At 40.6% G+C, this 24,323-nt stretch overlaps 1 protein-coding gene across 7 annotated transcripts in view; it reads left to right on the top strand.

Moving 5' to 3' along the window:
- Positions 1–242: 242 nt before the first annotated feature.
- LOC129857834 (polycomb protein SCMH1-like) overlaps positions 243–24,323 on the top strand; it is a 45,480-nt gene continuing 21,399 nt past the window's right edge. Inside the window, exons 1-10 of one of the 7 annotated variants that reach the window (XM_055926461.1) lie at positions 243–332; positions 477–535; positions 855–961; positions 1,872–2,042; positions 4,679–4,747; positions 5,032–5,112; positions 6,658–6,728; positions 7,854–8,088; positions 8,753–8,841; positions 23,484–23,730. In XM_055926461.1, coding sequence (XP_055782436.1) covers positions 4,723–4,747; positions 5,032–5,112; positions 6,658–6,728; positions 7,854–8,088; positions 8,753–8,841; positions 23,484–23,730 — 748 coding nt within the window. In that variant the 5' untranslated portion in view covers positions 243–332; positions 477–535; positions 855–961; positions 1,872–2,042; positions 4,679–4,722. Of the gene's footprint in view, positions 333–476; positions 536–854; positions 2,043–4,678; positions 4,748–5,031; positions 5,113–6,657; positions 6,729–7,853; positions 8,089–8,752; positions 8,842–23,483; positions 23,731–24,323 lie in introns of all 7 variants that reach the window. The other 6 variants (XM_055926463.1, XM_055926462.1, XM_055926465.1 and 3 more) reach the window with 6 other exon arrangements.

Below are 24,323 nucleotides of genomic sequence, written 5' to 3'. Positions count from 1 at the left end.
TCAGCCTGGATTCGAACCAGTGACTGTAGTGCCACCTCTTGCACTGAAATGCAGTGTCTTAGACCACTGCGCCACTCGGAAGCAGGTGGGAAACAGACAGTTGAATAAGTCCTTAAATGTGATAGGAAACCATCCAACGGGAAAGTGTGTTTTCTTTTTTAAGAGCAACGGGGCTGGCAGGTAGGATTTAGTTTCTCCCTGTCTCTGGCCCACACTCCAGTACAGTAGGTGGCGGTAATGCACCATAACGTTGGATGCCAACCGCCAATACAAATTTAAAGAAGAAAAAACATGGCGGACAGCCACACAATACACAAACATTTCAAAGCAAGGTAAACAGACGTATATATTGTTTACACGCTATCCTCTTCTTAACAAACACATTTTTTAGCTGGTAATTTAGCTAGCATTTATTGATGCTGATGTATTTATAATCAGGCCAACGATAGATAGCTAACATAAAGTCTTCCCGTTAGCATGCTGTGTCGACGGAGCTAGCTATCTGTTCGACCATGCCCATGTTATTGGCTTAGAGGTAGGTACTTCTTATCCTCACTCTTAAATAAACATATTTGCTGGCTGAATTTCTTGCTACCGTGATGAATTGCTTGGCTTTTGTGTTTTCCCATGTGTTGGCTCTGTGTTTTGACTGGAACCATTTATCTTATCCTAGCTAGGCTAACTTAAAAATCGGTATTTTAGTCATATTAAACAGACTAATGATGGTAGCCAATTTTCCTTATAGACAGTACTGCATTGACGTGGGTCATGATCAATAATAGTGGTAGTAGAAGCGAACTGGTTGGTCTGTCCTACCTAGCAGTTAATGACGCTGTTATTTTTTTTCTGGGAAGGAAAAAGGAGGGAGCTGGTCGACTTCCCCTTGACGCAATGAAAAAGGCGCACTTCTTTTGAGAGAACCAACTGAATACACGTTTGAAGACTGTTATGATCTTTTAAGGTTTTTTATTGCATATTATGATTATTGTTTTTTGTCGCATTCTCCATTTCTATACCCTACTATTACATATTTGAAACCGTTATAGCCTAGTATTGCATATTTTAAACCGTTATTTATGAACACTTGTCAGTCCAATGTAAACGTAGCTAATGGTAGCTAGCATGCAAACTTACAGTAACTGAGTTTATGGCTAGCTTAATTTAGAAGTCTATTGGATTGCCAGCTGAAATAATGTAGCTAGCTGGTGTGTATGAATAGTCAGCAATCTGTTATTCTAAACCAGTTAAGGAGAAAAAACAGAAAGGCTGCAAGGTTACTTTGTTGTTGATATATCTTTAAAAGGTTAGTGTGTTTAGTGTGGCTACTTGGTAAATATGCATTAATTAGTCAATTTGCCTTTATCTGCTATTAATTTCAATGTCCTGGCTGCATGCATTTTATAAACACAGGATTTGTGAGTAGCTGTGTTTTGATGCTAAACAAATCTAGTCTACTTTGAGGACCAATATAATTTCAGCCACTTGTTTGTTTGTCTGACCTAATGACCTATGTGTCGTAGCCAACTTGTAGTTAACCTAGGCTCAGGGTTAGGGGCCAAAGCATCTCAAGTCAAGGATAGCCAGCCAGACATCCCCTGCCTGGTCACCGTTGTAAATAAGATTTTGTTCTTAACTGACTAGCCTAGTTAAATAAAGGTTAAATAAAAGAAAATTAATTCAGTGTACTGTGTCATAAACAACACTGACTTTAGATAATTTTTAAGATCCGAAAAAGATGGTGACCACTTGAAATTAATACCCTATATTGGCTATAATGTTACCCATTCTGTTTCTCCAGTCTGGGTCCTCTTGTTTTGTCAATACCCCAACGGGTGAGTTTTCTGATTCTCCCAGAGCTGCTCTGTCAACAGTGAGCCCTGAGTGTGTTTGGGTGGGTGACTGAGGTCTGCTGACAGCTGGGGCCACCTCTTTGTTGTACCCTGTCGTCTGCCTCCAACGCCAACCCCCCTGCCTGGCTGACAGAAGGGGAGAGCGTTAAGCTCGAATCCGTGGGGAAGTCAACCTGAGCATCCACAAATGAAGTTAGTCATTTCCAAATGAAACACGTCCATAATTATCCTTACGGTCTATATGTTGCAGTTCATGCTTTTTAAAAACGTATAAGTAGGAAATTGTATGAATTTTGACCATTACAGGACGCCAAGTCACAAAGATATTTCAGTCAATTGTATTTCATGGCTTTTCGAAAGGGCTTGGGGGGGAGGGGCATGGCCTAAGGTTGGACGGTATCCAGAGTTTTATACTGTCAGTGTTTCCCTTATATGCATTCAGCAGCGAGTCAACACTGCTGCTAAATCTGGACCGCCACTGCAAAAAAAAAAATATGTTTATTACACAGATTTTTTTTTTGTGAGCTGAAATAAACGATCCCAGAAATTTTCCATATGCACAAAAAGCTTATTTCTCTAAAATGTTATGGACAAATTTGTTTATATCCCTGTTAGTCAGAATTTCTCCTTTGCCAAGATAATCCATCCACCTGACAGGTGTGGCATATCAAGAAGCTTGCAGTACGTCCAACCGGCCTCAACCGCAGGCCACGTGTATTGTGTAGTGTGGGTGAGCGGTTTGCTGGTGTCAACGTTGTGAACAGAGTGCCCCATGGTAGTGGGGTTATGGTATGGGCAGGCATAAGCTACGGACAACGAACACAATTGCATTTTATCAATGGCAATTTGAATACACAGAGACACTGATGAGATTGTGAGGGCCATTGTCGTGCCATTCATCCGTCACCATCCTCATGTTTCAGCATAATTCCTGGCCCCATGTCGCAAGGATCTGTACACAATCCCTGGAAGCTGAAAATGTCCCAGTTCTTTTATGGCCTGCATACTCACAGGACATGTCATTCATTGAGCATGTTTGGGATGCTCTGGAACATGTATGACAGCGTGTTCCAGTTCCCCGCCAATATCCAGAAACTTTGCACAGCCATTGAAGAGGAGTGGGACAACATTGCACAGGCCACAATCAACAGCTTGATCAACTCTATGTGAAGGCGATGTGTCACGCTGCACACCAGATACTGACAGGTTCTGACCCACACCCCTACTTATTTTTTTAAGGTATCTGTGACCAACGGAGGCATATCTGTATTCCCCGTTATGTGAAATTCATAATTGGGGCCCAATGAATTTATTTAAATTGACTGATTTGCTTAGGAACTGTAACTCAGTAAAATCTTTGAAATGGTTGCATGTTGCATTTTATATTTTTGTAGCTTATGCCTTCCCATACCATTACCCCACCACTTTGGGGAACTCTGTTCACAACATTGACATCTGCAAACCGCTCGCCCACACAATGCCATACACGCTTGTCTGCCATCTGCCCGATACAGTTGAATCTGGGATTCAACCGTAAAGAGCACACTTCTCTAGCGTGCCAGTGGCCATCGGAGGTGAGCATTTGCCTTATGAAGTCGGTGAGGACGACAAGCATGCAGACGAACTTCCCTGAGACGGTTTCTGACAGTTTGTGAAGAAATTCTTTGGTTGTGCAAACCCACAGTTTAACCAGCTGTCCAGGTGAACGATTCCACAGGTGAAGTCCTGGGCCAGCGTGGTTACACATGGTCTGTGATTTGTGAGGCCGGTTGAACGTACTGCCAAATTCTCTAAAACAAGTTTGGAGGCAGCTTATGGTAGAGAAATAAACATTCAATTCTCTGGCAACAGCTCTGGTGGACATTCCTGCAGTCAGCATTCCAATTGTACACTCCCTCAACTTGAGACATCTCTGGAATTGTGTTGTGTGACAAAACTGCACATTTTGGAATGGCCTTCTATTGTCCCCAGCACAAGGTGCACCTGTATAATGATCATACTGTTTAATCAGCTTCTTGATATGCCACCCCTGTCAGGTGGATGGATTACTTTAGCAAAGTAGAATTGCTCACTAACAGGGATGTAAAACTTGTGCACGAAATTTGAGAGAAAAGCTTTTTGTGCGTATGGGTAATTTCTGGGATCATTTATTATATTGTTTTATGTCCTCCGGATTTGAGAAGAAAGATAAGTTCAACAGTGCCTTAGTTCTCACACAGCATCCAGCCTAGCTGACGAGATGCTATTTTCCAGATTTTTTACCACATTTCTTCACTGGCCTTTGTTGATTTAGTTACCCTAATCTTGGTCATCCTACAGGAGTAAAAACTCCAATAACCTTTTAATGGATTAGGATAGAGATGTGGTTTGGACCATTGGCTTTCTTAGGGGAGTATCTACACAAGTAACATACCCATTGGTCAAAAGATTAACCTTTTATTGGACACCATAGACTCTAACATCCATAACGGTAATTTTTGCTTCATTTCTCCAACATGCCAATATTTAGAAGTCAGTTATTTTGGGGTTATACACTTCCCCTACAGACATACACATCAAAACTTTAATTTCAATTTTTTTTGTCCATTCTGTTAGAAATTAAATTTCGATTTTTGCGTGCAAATGTAATGTTCATAATGCTGGAATTGCCCTTAAAAGGCTAACCAGGCTAGCAATAGTATAGGCTACACCAGACTGGCTTCTTGAACACAATAATGTACAAGAAAGGTCCAAATTGGACCTAAATTCAGACCTAACATGAAGAGGGAAGTATCAAATGGTTTGTGATTACTTCAATGTTTTTTCCCCCTCTCGTTTCCCTTCTTTAGAGAGTGGACTATTGTGTCTTGAACTTAGTCAGTATTACTGGAGCATGAAGAAGCCAGTGGCACAAAAAGGTAATGTCATGTTAAGAAATGGAATGCAATTGTCCATTTGAAAAGCATAATGTACATCTTCTAAGGATGCTGCTCAAGAAGAGTCCTCTATTTAGCCTACTTTAATGTCTGTATAGAAGTCTCAGATGCTGATGTGATAGTTTGGCCTCACACATCTCATTGACTGTTGCTAAAGATCAAGTGTATTTATTCTAGTTATGAATAGATAGTTTCATTGAATGGTGTCGGCTAGCCTTTGAGGTTAAGTGTGTCTCTGAAATGTTGTGCCCTGCTCTCTCCTCTAGCTGTTGAGTGGAGAGATGGCAGGCGGATCAAGCATGCCCGAAGTGGCCGTCCCTCCCGGGTCCCATCGCAGTACCAAGGAGGTACATTAATTACCACACACACCAACTTTCTCAGATGAATCACTGCTGAATGAAAACAACATTCTGAATCAAACACATTCATATTCAGTTATAACCAGGAGTTGGAACAAATTATTTTCCAATTGTTTCGTTCTGAACAGAACCACCATTTTTTTCGTTCCGTTCCACTGTTCCGACCAGCAAAATAGAGTTCGGAACCGGTTAGAATCCCCAAAAAGTACTGCTTTATATTGTTATTTTCTGTTCCTTTTTTTAACCTGTTAAATCATTTATTTTTACATTTAGCTCATTAAATTATTGCGACTGAAATTTTGCGTGGTGAGGAGAGAGCAAGAGAGAGTTGAGGAGGAGGCTTGAAGCGCTGGGCATCTTATGACATGCATTATCTGGGTCCCCAGAATTATACCTAGGAGGAGCGGCTTCTATAGAGGAACTTTGAATATCCTTTGACCTATATAGCTAAAAAGCAAAGCGGCACCAGAATTAAAAACATGTCTTACCTTTTTGTAGTTAATAAATCTAATGCGAAACGTGATAACTAGGCCTATAGTATCCTTAACCTGCATTGGAAAAGTTAATCCGTTCTTCTCTTGCTAATTAAAAATCTCTCCCTATCATCTGAATCACGCTTGTAATGTCAGTACAGTAGCCTATGCTTCGGAGGGGCAGGTAGGCTAAACACACACACACACTGGCAAAGATTTTCAACTTGCAAGCAGATACTGGAATATGTTTCTGAGTGAGTGAGTGAGTGAGGGCTTTGCTTAGATTGTTTTGAAATATCGGTTCTGTTCCGGAATAGTATGGATCACTTTCTAACCCGTTTCTGTTCCTTGAAAAATGTTGTTGTTTTCGGTTCTGTTCCCTGAACCGGATCCAACCCCTGGCTATAACACTGTTCTAAAGGCGTCAGCATGCTTCAGTTTGACTGGCGGCTAGCTGAAGTCAGCTAGACGAACCAAACAAGTGTGCTAAGCATTCTACCTTAAAATACCTTCGCTTGAAAAATAAGAAGAAAGCGGCAATAGTACTGTTTGTCCATTTTGAGACGCCGTAGCCATTATTCAAAAGTCAGAATTAGTCTAAGATAACTCAAGAAATCTTTAATTAATTTCGAAGTTTTTGCAGAGGCGATCTTAGTCACGCAATTTTATAAGATATTTAGTGCAGTATTTCTCAATGAAAAAATGTGCATGAAAATGAGTCGTCTCGTTGAATGACAGCAAAGACTACTGAAGAATCCCTACTGTTCACCAACAAAGGGGCGTAGACTTTGGCTACCGACTTCGGCTTGCCTCAAGAAAAATATGAGCCCCCGAACAACCGAGAAAAAAAGAACCTTACTGAAGTTCAAAACGAACAAACACGTCCCAAAATGTTGCCATAATATATGCACGAACTCTTCCGAACGGTTTCGGCTGGGAAGGATGGGGACACTTTAACAATAGCACATACCATAACACTGAACCCCAAAACCACACCCATTCACACAAAACATAACGGTAGACAACATAAAGCAGCCATTGTACTTTTTCTGTCCCACAGGGCACTTCAGTTGGGACAAATACCTGAAGGAAACCGGTGCTAGTGCGGCACCTGCCCACTGCTTCAGACAGGTAAGCCCCCCTAATCAGACTACAGTATATCCTCCTCACCAAAATCTCATGTCAGGGCATGCTACTACCCTATGTGAAACCTCTGCTCCTGAAATTATTTTAAGCCATTCCAAACCATGGCATTTACAGAGATTGTAAGAATTATGACCAACAAGCAATATGAGATATAAGTTAACCCTGGCAGCCTAAGTCTCACCAGTGACAATGAGCAGCATCTATATGTAGCTCAGGAAGACCAACGTCTTAACCAATGTTGCCTCTAAGCTGCTTGGCTGCGCAACACCAGGACTGCCGCACTGATGAATTGACAGGCGGTGCAAGGGTTACAATGGGGGAGTGATAGCTTCCTACAAGAGCAGAAAACCTGTATATATCTAGTCTTCTTTGAAAAGTGGGTCAGTGTTGTATTTTGAGACAGGCTTGAATATGCAAGGAAGCTAATGGGTAGCCTGCGTTTTTGTTTGATTCTCTGTATGGTAATAAAAATTAATGTTATTTTGTAAAGTGGTTTCTTCCATCATGCAACACAATGTTCAGTCACCTATTTGGTGTTTAGGCTACAAACCATTTATTATTTGGTGACTTGAGCTTTTGGACAGGTACAAAATCTGTCCTCCTGATCTGAAGGAGGTTAATGTCAAGGTTAATGTCAAGCCCTGCATAATGTTTCATGACTGTAGGATATTTATATAATAGAAATCAATAGCTATTTCCATGTTGCGCCATTGGTTTTGTTTGTAGGCCTTTTTGATAGGCCTATATTATGCCCTAATAGCCTGCTTGGCCACTGACTAAAACTATCATTAAAGCGGGTACAGCCAGTGTTCACAGTAAACGTGCACAAGTTGCACAGAATGCTCACAACATTCACATTTCCACACACGAGACCTGAAATTTGCTAAGTGGCGGGATTTTTTTTAGGGAACCATTAGGCTAAGAAGAAATTCCCTCTTGGGTCGAGGGGTGACACTGATTTCAAGTTGCGTGCAGGGCTACCTCATCACCACAGCGTGAGTTCAACTCACCTTCGATACGTAGTCTTGCTTGATGCTGTCTTCCTATCTCAGCATGTTGAATCTGTCCAGCATCATTGCATGCCTCTCTGACCTTCCGCTACCTCTCCAGGGTGCAACACCTCCAGTGAATGAGTTCAAGGTGGGCATGAAGCTGGAGGCGCAGGACCCTCGGAATACAACGTCAACCTGCATTGCTACAGTGGTGGGCCTGACGGGATCGCGGCTGCGTCTGCGACTTGACGGCTCCGACAACAAGAATGACTTCTGGCGCCTGGTGGACTCGTCTGAAATCCAGCCTATCGGCAACTGCGAGAAGAACACGGGCATGCTGCAGCCGCCATTGGGTGAGGAGGAGAGAGAAACACATTTTCACACACACACACACACACACACACACACACACACACACACACACACACACACACACACACACACACACACACACACACACACACACACAGTCAGACTCTCGATACTACATACCCATTATGGATATGATGCTCTCTATTTTTTTAAATCTTGGATCTTTAAATTGTTTGCTATCACACAGTGCTACTGATCTTCCTCAGTTGGGTTTACACCAGACTGATATATACTGGGGTCTATTTATTAGTGCACACTGTAGCAAAACGTTTTGCAACTGAAAATATTTTTGTAAATAAACGAGAGTTTCTTATTGGACAAATTAATGTAAGTCCCTCCCTGTTTTGGGCCATTTGCATCCATTTGGTTTCTAGGCTATATTCTAGGCTGTATTTATTTTACAGGCTGTATCACAAACGGCCGTGGTTGGGAGTCCCATAGGGCGGCGCACAATTGGTCCAACGTCGTCCGGGTTTGGCCATTGTAGACCGTCATTGTAAATAAGAATTTGTTCTTAACTGACATGCCTAGTTAAAAAGGTAAAAAAAAAAAAAAAAGTAAGTAGACCTTTGCGTATTAGTGTAAAGGGTCTCGTCTACTGTGTATGGATGAGAGTTTCTTGACGAGTCTGTATTTCTCCCACAGGCTTCCGCCTGAACGCATCCTCCTGGCCCATGTTCCTTCTAAAAACACTCAACGGAGCCGAAATGGCCCCAGCACGCATCTTTCACAAGGTACCTGTCACAAAGCTGCACACGCTCTTGATATAGACCTGTTTATAAGGCATACCTGTACACATATACACACTCCCTTTCCCAGCATATACACCTATGTAGCTAAACTTTCCATTGATGGCCATTTGTATTTGTATTTATGGCTGCAGATAACTTTAATCAGTTTAACGGTACAATTAACACAATAACTGGCTTATGGAAGCACTTCTCTAAGTGAGAGGTATATTATACACTGCTCAAAAAAATAAAGGGAACACTTAAACAACACAATGTAACTCCAAGTCAATCACACTTCTGTGAAATCAAACTGTCCACTTAGGAAGCAACACTGATTGACAATAAATTTCACATGCTGTTGTGCAAATGGATAGACAAAAGGTGGAAATTAGAGGCAATTAGTAAGACACCCCCAATAAAGGAATGGTTCTGCAGGTGGTGACCACACACCACTTCTCAGTTCCTATGCTTCCTGGCTGATGTTTTGGTCACTTTTGAATGCTGGCGGTGCTTTCACTCTAGTGGTAGCATGAGACGTAGTCTACAACCCACACAAGTGGCTCAGGTAGTGCAGTTCATCCAGGATGGCACATCAATGCGAGCTGTGGCAAAAAGGTTTGTTGTGTCTGTCAGCGTAGTGTCCAGAGCATGGAGGCGCTACCAGGAGACAGGCCAGTACATCAGGAGACGTGGAGGAGGCCGTAGGAGGGCAACAACCCAGCAGCAGGACCGCTACCTCTGCCTTTGTGCAAGGAGGAGCACTGCCAGAGCCCTGCAAAATGACCTCCAGCAGGCCATAAATGTGCATGTGTCTGCTCAAACGGTCAGAAACAGACTCCATGAGGGTGGTATGAGGGCCCGACCTCCACAGGTGGGGGTTGTGCTTACAGCCCAACACCGTGCAGGACGTTTGGCATTTGCCAGAGAACACCAAGATTGGCAAATTCGCCACTGGCGCCCTGTGCTCTTTACAGATGAAAGCAGGTTCACACTGAGCACATGAGCACATGTGACAGACGTGACAGAGTCTGGAGACGCCGTGGAGAACGTTCTGCTGCCTGCAACATCCTCCAGCATGACCGGTTTGGCGGTGGGTCAGTCATGATGTGGTGTGGCATTTCTTTGTGGGGCCGCACAGCCCTCCATATGCTCGCCAGAGGTAGCCTGACTGCCATTAGGTACCGAGATGAGATCCTCAGAGCCCTTGTGAGACCATATGCTGACACATGCACATTTGTGGCCTGCTGGAGGTCATTTTGCAGGGCTCTGGCAGTGCACCTCCTTGCACAAAGGTGGAGGTAGCGGTCCTGCTGCTGGGTTGTTGCCCTCCTACGGCCTCCTCCACGTCTCCTGATGTACTGGCCTGTCTCCTGGTAGCGCCTCCATGCTCTGGACACTACGCTGACAGACACAACAAACCTTTTTGCCACAGCTCGCATTGATGTGCCATCCTGGATGAGCTGCACTACCTGAGCCACTTGTGTGGGTTGTAGACTCCGTCTCATGCTACCACTAGAGTGAAAGCACCGCCAGCATTCAAAAGTGACCAAAACATCAGCCAGGAAGCATAGGAACTGAGAAGTGGTGTGTGGTCACCACCTGCAGAACCATTCCTTTTTTGGGGGTGTCTTACTAATTGCCTCTAATTTCCACCTTTTGTCTATTCCATTTGCACAACAGCATGTGAAATTTATTGTCAATCAGTGTTGCTTCCTAAGTAGACAGTTTGATTTCACAGAAGTGTGATTGACTTGGAGTTACATTGTGTTGTTTAAGTGTTTCCTTTATTTTTTTGAGCAGTATATATTTCTTGAATGGCTCCCAGGGTGAACCCCCCACCCAAAAAAAGCACCATTCGGCACTAACAAATTTTTATTCAGACATTTGGAACAACACAAATAAATAATCATACCTTTTAAAACTATATAAATCTAAAAGTATATACAAAAATAAGACTCATAATTATCAAAAAGAAGTAACAAAGACAAATGGAAACGTGTGTTGATTTGGCACTTGAGCATCAATACATTACCCATCCCCCAACACTGTCAACCAGGAGTCAAGGCTAAACCAATTCACCTTGGTGGTGTGCAGACTGGCTTTATATTATACTTAACGATTTTGCACAAACCAGAAAAAAATGCAACAATATGTCTGTGAAACTATATATTCACAGTATAATTAATTAATTTTGGTTTAATTGGTAGTATTTTGTAGTGTGACTGATTTTACTAATTACATTAGTACTGTACAAAGTTAGAGGTGCGCTATTTGATAGATTCCCCCGCTCCCCCTACCTCGGGCTTCCAGTTGGGAGACCTGAGGTCAACCTACCCCCGTCTCTCTCCCTATCTCACACTTCTGAGTGGGAGACCTTCCCAGGCAGTAGCCTGCCTAGCTCATAAACTAGAATCAGGGTGCCCACTCCGACAAGGTTAATTGATCCACCGTCCCTCACGGTGACATGATATCATTGACGTGACCTGCAAATGAGCGATAGAAAACCGATCGCGCAAATGTCTGTTCGATCGCGCAACCGCACCGTGCTGCCCCCGGCACGATGCCCTGGGCAGGTGCCCATGTTGCCTATACCTAAATTCGCCACTGGGCCTAGCTGTAAAACAGCCGAGGTGATAGAGCAACGACCCTGGAATAAAAATCTAAATGTGTATGGGTGCAGAGAGGTTTACAGGTTTTTTACAGGTTTACTCGCTCTGGATTGTCAGTACTGTATGTATTCTTGGCTATCGTGCCATGGCTGTGTCAGAGTCGATTGTAAGTTAAACTTGTGTATTCCTGGGTAGTGTGATGCCCAAGATACATTTTACTTGCCGGCATTGCCGTTAGAAACTGTTTATTTTTCCTTCTTTGTTTTTTTGTAAGAATTAAACAGGATATAATGATGACTACATGAAATTTGTCCTGCATGTAATGGACGTTAAGAACTGGTCTTCCGATTATATATATATATATACGGTGGCAAGAAAAAGTATGTGAACCCTATGGAATTACCTTGATTTCTGCATAAATTTGACATAAAATTTGAACAGATCTTCATCTAAGTCACAACAATATAGACAAACAGTGTGCTTAAACTAACACAGAAATTATTGTATTTTTCTTGATTATGTTGAATACATAATTGAAACATTCACAGTGTAGGTTGCAAAAAGTATGTGAACCCCTAATGACTTCTCCAAAAGCTAATTGGAGTCAAGAGTCAACGAACCTGGCGTCGAATCAATGAGACAAGATTAGAGATTTTGGTTAGAGCAGCCCTGTTCCATAAAAACACTCACAAAATTTGAGTTTGCTATTCATAAGAAGCATTGCCTGACGTGAACTATGCCTTCGAACAAAAGAGATGTCAGAAGACCTAAGATTAAGAATTGTTGCCTTGCATAAAGCTGGAAAGGGTTACAAAAGTATCTCTAAAAGTCAGTCCACGGTAAGACAAATGGTCTATAAATTTAGATATTTCAGCACGTTTGCTACTCTCCCTAGGAGTGGCCGTCCTGCAAAGATGACTGCAAGAGCACAGCGCAGAATGATTAATGAGGTTAATAAGAATCCTTGAGTGTCAGATAAAGACTTACAGAAATCTCTCATCTCTGTTGACGAGTCTACAATACGTAAAACACTAAACAAGAATGGTGTTCATTGGAGGACACCATGGAAGAAGCCACCGCTGCCCAAAAATAGAAACATCTGAAGTTCGCAAAAGAGCACCTGGACAGATGAAACAGATGAAACTAAAGTTGTTGTTTGGAAGGAACACACAACACTGTGTGTGGAGGAAAAAAGGCACAGCACACCAACATCAAAACCTCATCCCAACTGTAAACAATGGTGGAAGGAGCATGATGGTTTGGGGCTGCTTTGCTGCCTCAAGGCCTGGACAGCTTGCTATCATCGATGGAAAAATGTATTCCCAAGTTTATCAAGACATTTTGCAGGATAATGTTAGGCTATCTGTCCACCAATTGAAGCGCAACAGGACAACAACCCAAAAGACAGAAGTAAATCAACAACAGAATGGCTTGAACAGAAGAAAGTATGCCTTCTGCAGGTCAGTCTGACCTCAACCCGATTGAGATGCTGTGGCATAACCTCGAGAGCGGTTCACACCAGACAATCCAAGAATATTGCTGAACTGAAACAGTTTTATAAAGAGGAATGGTCCAAAATTCCTCCTGACTGTGCAGGTCTGATCCACAACTACAGAAAACATTTGGTTGAGGTTATTGCTGCCAAAGGAGGGTCAACCTGTTATTAAATCCAAGGGTTCACATACTTTTTCTAACCTGCACTGTGAGTGTTTACACAATGTGTTCAATAAAGATGAACAATTATAATTGTTTGTGCTATTAGTTTAAGCAGACTGTGTTTGTCTATTGTTGTGACCTAGATGATCAGATACCAATTTATGTAGAAATCCAGGTAATTCTAAAGGGTTCACAAACAATTGTATCCATTGAACTGAGCAGGCTGGGGCTGACATGCTTATAGCCTTGCTAGGACTTTCTAAATATGAGCATACATTTATAAGATTGTGCTGTTATTATTTCTATTATCTATTATTGTAACTTTTTTTTCAGACTGTTTTCCCTGTGTTATTTCGTTAGTTCTCCTAAAAAGCACCCTCATAGATATTTATGTTATCATGGGACTACCCTTATTTCCCTCTGGCCAACGCCAATTGGCGGCCAAGGGTTTGCATTAGGGCGCAAATGTGCGTCATGAGTCAGGGAGATGGTCTGATGGTCTTAGTGACAACAGACCTAGATATGGGGGGAGGTTTTAGTGGATGGAATATTAGGACAATTGAAAGTTTACCAAGTTGCAGCTACGGTATGCTTAACAGTGCAAATATTATGGTACAGCTATATTGACACTTAATCATCATGGTGCTTTTTAATGGTAAGTTTACAAACATTGGTCGTGGTAAGTATAATTGAAACTTGGGTATCATTATGGTAAGTGGGGAAATAAGTATAGCCAGTTATAATTGTAATGGCTTAGCAGATCATAAAAAATATATATATTTACATGGCTAAAAGAGAAAGAAACTCATTCTACAAATATAGATGAGGTTGGGTGGAAAAAGGACTGGGAGGGAGAAATATTTTTTTGTCATGGGCAAAGAAACTCAAAAGGGTTGATTATACTAATTAATACACATTTTGATCTGACTGTGCAAACAGATCTGCAAGGAAGATTATTATTATTTTAAATATGCTATTGGACCAAAAACAGATCTGTCTAATTCATTTATATGGGGCAAATAATGATGATCCAAACTTCTTTGAAAATGTATATAATAATCTATTGAGCTCACAAGCAACAAATTAATATTTTATTATGGTGGGAGATTATAATACGGTTTTAAGTACCTCAATGAATTGTAAAGGAAATCACTCTACAAACTATCCTCAAGCACTTAAGGAGATCATGGATACATTTGAACTAGTGGTTATATGTAGGCTGAAAAACCCTGGCCTAGTGAGATGTATACATGAAGGAGGCTTAATCAAGCTAGCCGTCTTGATTACTTCCAATAAAAGTGTTTTTTTAAGTGTTAATAGGAGAACGAATGCAATCGGACCTCCATCTAATTGACCTCCTTATAACTCTACAGAGTTTCCACGTGGACAGGGATATTGGACATTTTATCAAAGCCTATTTGATGACAATTTGTTCTTAACTAAGACAAAATAATTAATAATTGACTTTTTTTTGCACAAAATAGGTACGGCAGTTCCCTTATTGTATGGGACACTTTTAAATGTACCTTTTAGAGGCTTTTCAATACAATACTCATCATTAAAACAAAAGCAGTTTAGTAATGTACACTGTACTATAGAGGCACAAAAGGAAAAAACAAAAGAAATGGAGGTAGTTATTCAAGAACGATCAAGTGTAATGTAATACAAAAATATAGCGAATTGGATGGAAAATTGTGAGGGGGGGGAAATATTGTAGCTTCAACATAGAAATGCTACCAATAAGAATTTAAAGAAACTCCCTACAAATGATCCATGATTCACCAAATTATATTTTGAAAGAGGACGCAAAATATTTTAAGCAAATGTTTTATTTTCAGTCTCCTCCATTTCCACTGAATGATGTTAACTGTAAGGATTTCTTTCATAATAATAATGTAAAATTAGCACATTTACAGAAAGACCTGTGTGAAGGCCAACTTACAGAAGAGGAACTTTTTGAGACAACAAAATCTTTTCAGTCAGGAAAAACACCAGGGCTTGATGGTATACCAGTAGAGGTATATCAGGCCTTTTTTTTTTATGTACTCAAAGATCCATTATTAGCATGTTTTAATTACTCCTATACAAATGGTAGACTTTCAGGTACTCACCAAGAAGGTCGTATTTCATTACTACTAAAACAGGGCCAAGGTGGTAAGTATAAAGATCCAGTCCATTTAAAAAACTGGAGGCCTCTTACACTTCAGTGTTGTGATGCGAAAATCCTGGTGAAATGCATAGCACATAGAAGAAGAAAAAACTGATCAGACAGTTTTTTTTTTACATGGACAATATATTGGAGATAATATACAATAATGACTTGAAACAATTGAACATTATGAAACATCAAGATACCAGGCCTGGTCTTCAGAGCAGATTTTGAAAAGGCGTTTGATAAAGTATGACTAGAATTTATAAATAAATGCCTGGATTACTTTAATTTTGGTGAATCTTTTATATAATGGGTTAAAGTTATGTACAGCAATCCCAGATGTAAAATAGTAGATAATGTTTACTTCTCAGAAAGTATTGAGCTTTTACGAGGAGTAAAACAACGCTGTCCGTTGTCTCCATATATATTATGGCCATTGAAATGCTAGCTATTAATATTAGATCCAACAACATCATCAAGGGGATAGAAATCGAGGGGATGAAAACAAAATTGTCAATGTTTGCCGATGACTCTAGTTTTTTCTTAAGTCTGCAATCTGGATCCCTGCACAGTCTCATTGAAGATCTTGATCACTTTTCTAGCCTCTCTGTACTAAAAACTATTGACAAAAGTTGGATATATTACGTTTTATATCGTTAAAAAATAGTGTTTACACTACCTTGTAGTTTACCAATAAAATAGACGTACTTGGTATTCACATCTCAAAAAATATAAATGAACTTACCACAATCAATTTCAATAGAATGTTAGCAAAAATAGATAAGATTCTGCAACCTAGTTGCCTAGTTAAATAAAGGTAAAAAAATAAATAAAAAAAACATGGAGAGGTAAATACTTGTCTATTTATTGAAAAATCTAATTACGTAGCTCTTTTGGTTCTATCATAGTTTACTTACTTAATTAATGGCACTGCCTACTCCAGACGACTAGTTTTTGAAATCATATGAGGAAAAACATCTTAATTTTATTTGGAATGCTAAGCCAGACAAAATTAAACGTGTCTATTTACAGTTGAAGTCTGAAGTTTGCATACACCTTAGCCAAATACATTTAAACTCAGTTTTTCACAATTCCTGACATTTAATCTTAGTAAAAATTCCCTGTCTTAGGTCAGTTAGGATCACCACTTTATTTTAAGAATATGAAATGTCAGAATAATAGTGATTTATTTCAGCTTTTATTTCTTTCATCACATTCCCAGTGGGTCAGAAGTTTACATACACTCAATTAGTATTTGGTAGCATTGCCTTTAAGTTGTTTAACTTGGGTCAAACGTTTCGGGTAGCCTTCCACAAGCTTTCCACAATAAGTTGGGTGAATTTTGGCCCATTCCTCCTGACAAAGCTGGTGAAACTGAGTCAGGTTTGTAGCCCTCCTTGCTCTCACATGCTTTTTCAGTTCTACCCACACATTTTCTAGGATTGAGGTCAGGGCTTTGTGATGTCCTCTCCAATACCTTGACTTTGTTGTCCTTAAGCCATTTTGCCACAACTTTGGAAGTATGCTTGGGGTCATTGTCCAGTTGGAAGACCCATTTGCGACCAAGCTTTAACTTCCTGACTGATGTCTTGAGATGTTGCTTCAATATATCCACATCATTTTAATTCTCATGATGCCATCTATTTTGTGAAGTGCACCAGTCTCTCCTGCAGCAAAGCATCCCCACAACATGATGCTGCCACCCCCGTGCTTCACGGTTGGGATGGTGTTCTTCGGCTTGCAAGCCTCCCCCTTTTTCCTCCAAACATAACGATGGTCATTATGGCCAAACAGTTCTATTTTTGTTTCATCAGACCAGAGGACATTTCTCCAAAAAGTACGATCTTTGTCCCCGTGTGCTGTTGCAAACCGTAGTCTGGCTTTTTTTATGGTGGTTTTGGAGCAGTGCCTACTTCCTTGCTGAGCGGCCTTTCAGGTTATGTCGATATAGGTTATGTCCAAAAAGTTATTTAGTCTGTCTGGGAGCAAGACATCCTGGTCCGCGACGGGGCTGGTTTTCTTTTTGTAATCCGTGATTGACTGTAGACCCTGCCACATACCTCTTGTGTCTGAGCTGTTGAATTGCGACTCTACTTTGTCTCTATACTGGCACTTAGCTTGTTTGATTGCCTTGCGGAGGGAATAGTTACCCTGTTTGTATCCGGACATGTTTCCGGTCACCTTGCCCTGGTTAAAAGCAGTGGTTCGCGCTTTCAGTTTCGCTGCCATCAATCCACGGTTTCTGGTTTGGGAATGTTTTAATCGTTGCTGTGGGCATAATGTCGCCGATGCATTTTCTAATGAACTCGCTCACCGAATCAGCGTATTCGTCAATGTTGTTGTTGGACGCAATGCGGAACATAGCCCAATCCACACGATCGCCTTATATGCGTCGCGGAAGTTAGAATAACAATGATCCAGGGTTTTACCAGCCCTGGTAGCACAATCGATATGCTGATAGAATTTAGGGAGTTTTGTTTTCAGATTAGCCTTGTTAAAATCCCCGGCTACAATGAATGCAGCCTCAGGATGTGTGGTTTCCAGTTTACATAGTCAGATAAAGATCGTTCAGGGCCATCGATGTGTCTGCTTGGGGGGGAATATATACAGCTGTGATTATAATCGAAGAGAATTCCCTTGGTAGATAATGCGGTCGACATTTGATTGTGAGGAATTCTAAGTCAGGTGAACAGAATGACTTGAGTTCCTGTATGTTGTTATGATCACACCACGTCTCGTTAATCATAAGGCATACCCCCCCCGCCCTTCTTCTTACCAGAAAGATGTTTGTTTCTGTCGGCGCGATGCATGAAGAAACCAGCTGGCTGCACCGACTCCGTTAGCGTCTCTCGAGTGAGCCATGTTTCCGTGAAGCAAAGAACGTTACAGTCTCTGATGTCTCTCTGGAATGTGGAGCAAGCTTTCGGGTCGTGCGCCCCTAACGAACAGTACACTAGACTCGACCCTCGTTCTGAACAGCCCTACTTCTTCATTTTTAAAGGAAAAACATCAACCAATTTCTAAAGACTGTTGACATCTAGTGGAAGCAATAGGAACTGCAAGCAAGTGCCTTAGAAATCTAGATCCCCATAAAAATCCCATTGAAAAGAGAGTGACCAAGAGGGTTTCTCCTGCCAAATAAGTTCTGTTATGCTCACAGTCATTATTCAAACGGTTTTAGAAACTTCAGAGTGTTTTCCATCCAAATCTACTAATAGTATGCATATCCTAGCTTCTGGGCCTGAGTAGCAGGGGGTTTACTTTGGGCACAATTTTCATCCGAATGTGAAAATACCGCCCCCCTAGCCTAGAGAGGTTAATCTCTAGGAGACAGAACGCGTCTCCTTCCTGAGCGTTATGACTGCTGATGAACGTGGTACCTTAAGGCATTTGGAAATTGCTCCCAAGGATGAACCAGACTTGTGGAGGTCTACAATTTTTTTTCTGTGGTCTTGTCTGATTTCTTTTGATTTTCCCATGATGTCAAGCAAAGAGGCACTGAGTTTGAAGGTAGGGTTTGAAATACATCCACAGGTACTCCTCCAATTGACTCAAATTATGTAAATTAGCCTATCAGAAGCGTCTAAAGCCATGACATCATTTTCTGGTATTTTCCAAGCTGTTTAAAGGCACAGTCAATTTAGTGTATGTAAACTTCTGACCCACTGGAATTGTGATACAGTGAATTATAAGTGAAATAATCTGCCTGTTAACAATTGTTGGAAAAATTACTTGTGTCATGCACAAAGTAGATGTCCTAACAGACTTGCCAAAACTATAGTTTGTTAACAAGAAATTTGTGGAGTGGTTGAAAAACAAGTTTTAACTTCTTTGGGCTGCAAGCCCGAAGCCGGGCACAATATGACAACAGCCACTTCAAGTGCAGGGCGCGAAATTCAAAATATATTTTTTAGAAATATTTAACTTTCACACATTAACAAGTCCAATACAGCATATGAAAGATAAACATCTTGTGAATCCAGCCAACATGTCCGATTTTTAAAATGTTTTACAGCGAAAACACCACGTATATTTATGTTAGCTCACCACCAAATACAAAAAAGGACAGACATTTTTCACAGCACAGGTAGCATGCACAAAACCAACCTAACTAACCAAGAACCAACCAAACTAACCAAGAAACAACTTCATCAGATGACAGTCTTATAACATGTTATTCAATAAATCTATGTTTTGTTCGAAAAATTTGCATATTTGAGCTATAAATCAGTTTTACATTGCAGCTACCATCACAGCTACAGTCAGAAATAGCACCGAAGCAGCCAGAGTAATTACAGACACCAACGTCAAATACCTAAATACTCATCATAAAACATTTCTGAAAAATACATGGTGTACAGCAAATGAAAGACAGGCATCTTGTGATTCCAGACAATATTTCTGATTTCTTAAGTGTTTTACAGCGAAAACACAATATAGCATTATATTAGCTTACCACAATAGCCAGAAACGCAAGCCATTTACCAGCAGCAAAAGTTAGCGATCGTAACAAATCAGCAAAAGAAATATAATTTTGGACTAACCTTGATAAGCTTCATCAGATGACAGTCCTATAACATCAGGTTATACATACACTTATGTTTTGTTCGAAAATGTGCATATTTAGAGCTGAAATCAGTGGTTATACATTGTGCTAACGTAGCATCTTTTTCCCACAACGTCCGGATATTTTTCTGACACTCACATATTCTGACCAAATAACTATTCATAAACATTACTAAAAAATACATGTTGTATAGGAAATGATAGGTACACTAGTTCTTGATGCAATCGAATTCTAAAAATAACTTCATTACGACATGCAGTTTACGTTATGGCGAGAGCGTGCCCAAAATCTGGGCGCAAACTACTAGTTCACATGTTCGACAGATATATGAAATAGCATCATAAAATGGGTCCTACTTTTGATGATCTTCCATCAGAATGTTGTACAGGGGGTCCTTTGTCGGGAACAATCGTTGTTTGGATTTAGAATGTCCTCTTCTCCAGTCAATTAGCACGGAAAGCTAGCAAAGTGGCGCGAAGCTCTCCTTCCTGAACATACGCAGACAAAGCAACATGCCTAACGTCCCGAAAAAATTTCAATAATCTAATAAAACTATATTGAAAAAACACACTTTACGATGATATTGTCACATGTATCAAATAAAATCAAAGCCGGAGATATTAGTCGTCTATAACGACAGCTTTACAGAAGGCAATACCAGATCACTTCTCGCGCATTCCAGAAAACAGGAAATTGGGTTCACTCATACATAAATTATACTTAAACCCAAAATGGTTCTCCAGTAGATTTTTAAGAAAGGCTCATCCTTTGTTCAAAAATGGCCTTTTAGCCCTTATATAGATTACAACTTCTCATTTCCGACTAATTGAAAATTATATTTTGTTTAAAGTATCACCCTTTCTTAAACAAGCCATACAATTTCAGTTTTATCCTCCAGAAAATATATAACAAATGTTAAGGTTAAATTCAAATATACTGATTAATAAATTAAACATTCATCATGGAATCTTTTTTTAAATTGTATTATATTTATTAATGATATTATGAATAGAAGCGGAGGAGTTATGTCACATATGCAGCTATCGAAAATAAATGGGAATATCTGCTCAATCAAAATTTACAATCAACTGATTGCAGCATTACCACAAAAATGAAGGCGGCAAGTTGAAAATGGAGAAGGTAGGGAACTTGTTTGCCTGCCATATATTAAAGATACAAATTAGCTGAAAGGTACTGGAATAAATCGAAAAATATACCAGTTTCATTTGAGGACAAAAATGTTGACAGCTGAGCCATACAGGTTGCAAAATAAATGGGAAGCGATTTTTGATGAACCGATTCCATGGCACATTGTTTATGAACTGGTACAAAAAACAACACTTGATTGAACACTTAGTTTTTCAATTTAAATTATTATATCAAATTCTTGCCACCAACAGAATACTATATATATATGGGGCATACAACAATCTCAGCTCTATAGATTTTGCTGCGAAGTAACAGAATCAATAGAGGCAATACCAGAATAAATTATCTATGTATCTTGTTTCTGGTCACAGTTTCAGGAATGGTTAAAAAAAATCACAATATGCACTTTATATGAACCTTACAAATAGCAGTGTTGGGCGATTTGGAAACCCATAGTCAGTCAATAAATAATATAATAATACTCGTAGGAAAGGTTTTCATCTTAAGCTCACAATCTGTGGATACTATACGATTTAAAAAAGGTAAAACATTTGGTGAAACAGCACAATTGAAAAATATATGACACACAAACGAGGGTGGTCTATGGTGATAGGTTGGATGGGCATGAGAGTGGCTGAGGGTTGGGATTAAAGAGCCTATTTTTGGCAATGTATTATTGTTATGTGACTGCTTATGTTAAAGTACCATGTATGCAAAATGATGTGTATGTAAAATGTATGTATATGTAGCAGAAAAGCTATAAAAAATATATATTTTTCCTCCAAAGGGGGGGGGGGGGGGGGGGTGGGAGGGGTGGAGGGGTTAATAATATAAACAATCCCCAAAAAAGACAGCAGCAACTCTTCCTGTGGTCCAGCAAAATTAAGGCAGTTATACGATTTTAAAAACATTCCAATACATTCATAACAGAATTCACAACACACTGTGTGCCCTTAGGCCCATACTCCACTACCAGGTATCTACAACACAAAATCCATGTGTACTTGTGCGTATCGTTAGGTTCTTATTTTTCAGAGTAAATAACCCACGGACACTAGAGAAGCTTTAACCGGATGTATTCTTCCCAAAGGTTCTGTACAGCTGAAATCAGACAGCAAAACATTTCAGACATCACAGTTCATATACATCCCACTTAAGACACTCCTCTTTCTCTTCAATCCTTACATTTTATGGCTCTACAGGAAGCTAATAAAGAGGGTAACAGGATTCCAAACATTTATTACTCTCTTAAGAGAATCTGTCCTCACCTCCTGACCTCAACCCCTCTTTCATCTTAGACACAGATGTCCACCTGTCTTCCCTATATCAACCCATCGCTCTCCTCTCCTCCATCAAACACATTCCAAAGCCTTCTGTCTTTCTTCAGAGAACTATTAACTTCTAACATAGTATCTTTCATTTCCTATCATTAATTTAATATCTCAATGTTCAAAGTTTAGCTGATTCCAACAGTCCTTCCTCTTGAACAATAGCGTCCTCATGTTCACTTTACATAAACTTGAAAATTACTTAAATGGATAAACAATAATAATAAAACATGAATTAAAAAAACGAACAAATTATTATAAAACATGAATTAAACAAACAAATGAACAAACAATGAACAACCAGTTACACCGCGAGGTTTACGTATGTAAGAGACTTATGGCCTCTGTACTATGATCACACAATTTAATTCCCATCTATCATCACATAACAAAATGCCATTCCAGCTGAATCTGCCGTCTTGTTCAATGGCAGATGGACCGGCTGTGGTTTCTCCACTTCCCCCTTCTGGTTCCTAAGAGAGCACAAGACTTGGAAAGCAGCAAAACGACACACACAGATAACAGCATTAATATCGTGATAAGCTATGCATATTTATATATGCATGAAAACCAAAGTCTGAAACCATGACAATTCCCACTCTCTCTTCACCTGACTCTATGTCTCCAGGATAAGTTCCACAAAAATGAAAGCTCTAAAAAGCTTCCTCATGCTTTCACCCAGACTTGCCCTTTTAGGCCCCAGGTTCCGAGAAGTGTTCCCAAGTCATGTCATTTTCACTTTGTTCCCCATCTTCTCCATTTCACCCGATAGGCACACACACCTGATATGCAAGTGCGTATCCATAATCCACGTTCCATCCTCTTGAGGGAGCTCAGCACTGTATCTGCTTTTACATCAATGCCTTCAACATATTGTTCACAGTACAATTACCCCTCTATCCTCTATCATATGATGCATCAACCCATAAAGCAGCTAAACCCCAAACCAACTATGATGTTCATAGTAGTTCCCAGACCCAACCCATCTATGTCTTACAATGGAATCTAGTCTCTCTCTCGCTCCGCTTCCTGTCATGGTGTCTTCACTCACCCATTAGGCAGTTGGACCTCACTTCATGTGACAACTATGCACCCCCCCAAGGAGAGACATGACTATCTTAACCTCTGGGAGGTTGTCACTAACTTCTCCCGTCCCTGCCACCTCCCTTCCCCTCGTACCCCAGCAGGAGCCCCCGGTCCCAGAGCAGAACTCCTTCCAGGTGGGCATGAAGCTGGAGGCAGTGGACCGCAAGAACCCCCACTTCATCTGCCCGGCCACGGTGGGGGCGCTGCGTGGCGTGGAGGTGCTCGTCACCTTCGACGGCTGGCGGGGTGCTTTCGACTACTACTGCCGCTACGACTCCCGGGACATCTTCCCCGTGGGCTGGTGCTCTCTCACTGGGGACAACCTGCAGCCCCCCGGCACCAAAGGTCTGTGCGTGTTTGTGTGTATGTACAGTATGTGTGTTTGTTTGTTTGTTTGCCACCCTCTAGACTTGTCAGCTATTTGTACCTGTGGTATTGACTTAAACATTATTAATTCATATAAAATAACATTTTACAGAAACTGAAAGAATTAAAATCTGAAGTTAGGCTCTGAAATTTCCTCTGAATGAGATGAGTGGTTTATTAGGTCAATAGAACGCACCTTTGAAATTCCTTCTCTTGTGTTGGAGGAAGACATAATGTGAGTGAATGAGTGAGGAAGGACAGAAGGCTGAGAAAGAGAACGGGTCACTTTTGTAAGAGTGTGTTTTATGAGACCTTGGCACAGGACTGTGAAGGGGGGGATCAGGCAAAGCTGTGTGAGTGTATGCCCCACTCTATGGTCCTCATGCTGGCACTAAAAGGGGCCCAGGCAAAGGGGGCATCTAGGATAACCAGAGACTGAGAGAAAGAAGGAGAAAAAAACAATAGGGAAAGGGAGCTGTCTGTGAAAAGCGGCTGTTTACATTGTCTTGTCAGCAGAGGGGAGGAGAGTGAAGGAGGGCAAGAAAGGAGAGAAGGGGAGTAAGAGTTAGAAA

Source organism: Salvelinus fontinalis, chromosome 6, assembly GCF_029448725.1.
Source record: "Salvelinus fontinalis isolate EN_2023a chromosome 6, ASM2944872v1, whole genome shotgun sequence".
Lineage (NCBI taxonomy): Eukaryota > Metazoa > Chordata > Actinopteri > Salmoniformes > Salmonidae > Salvelinus > Salvelinus fontinalis.
Note: the sequence above shows the minus strand (reverse complement) of the source record. Positions and strands in the feature narration are given on the sequence as shown.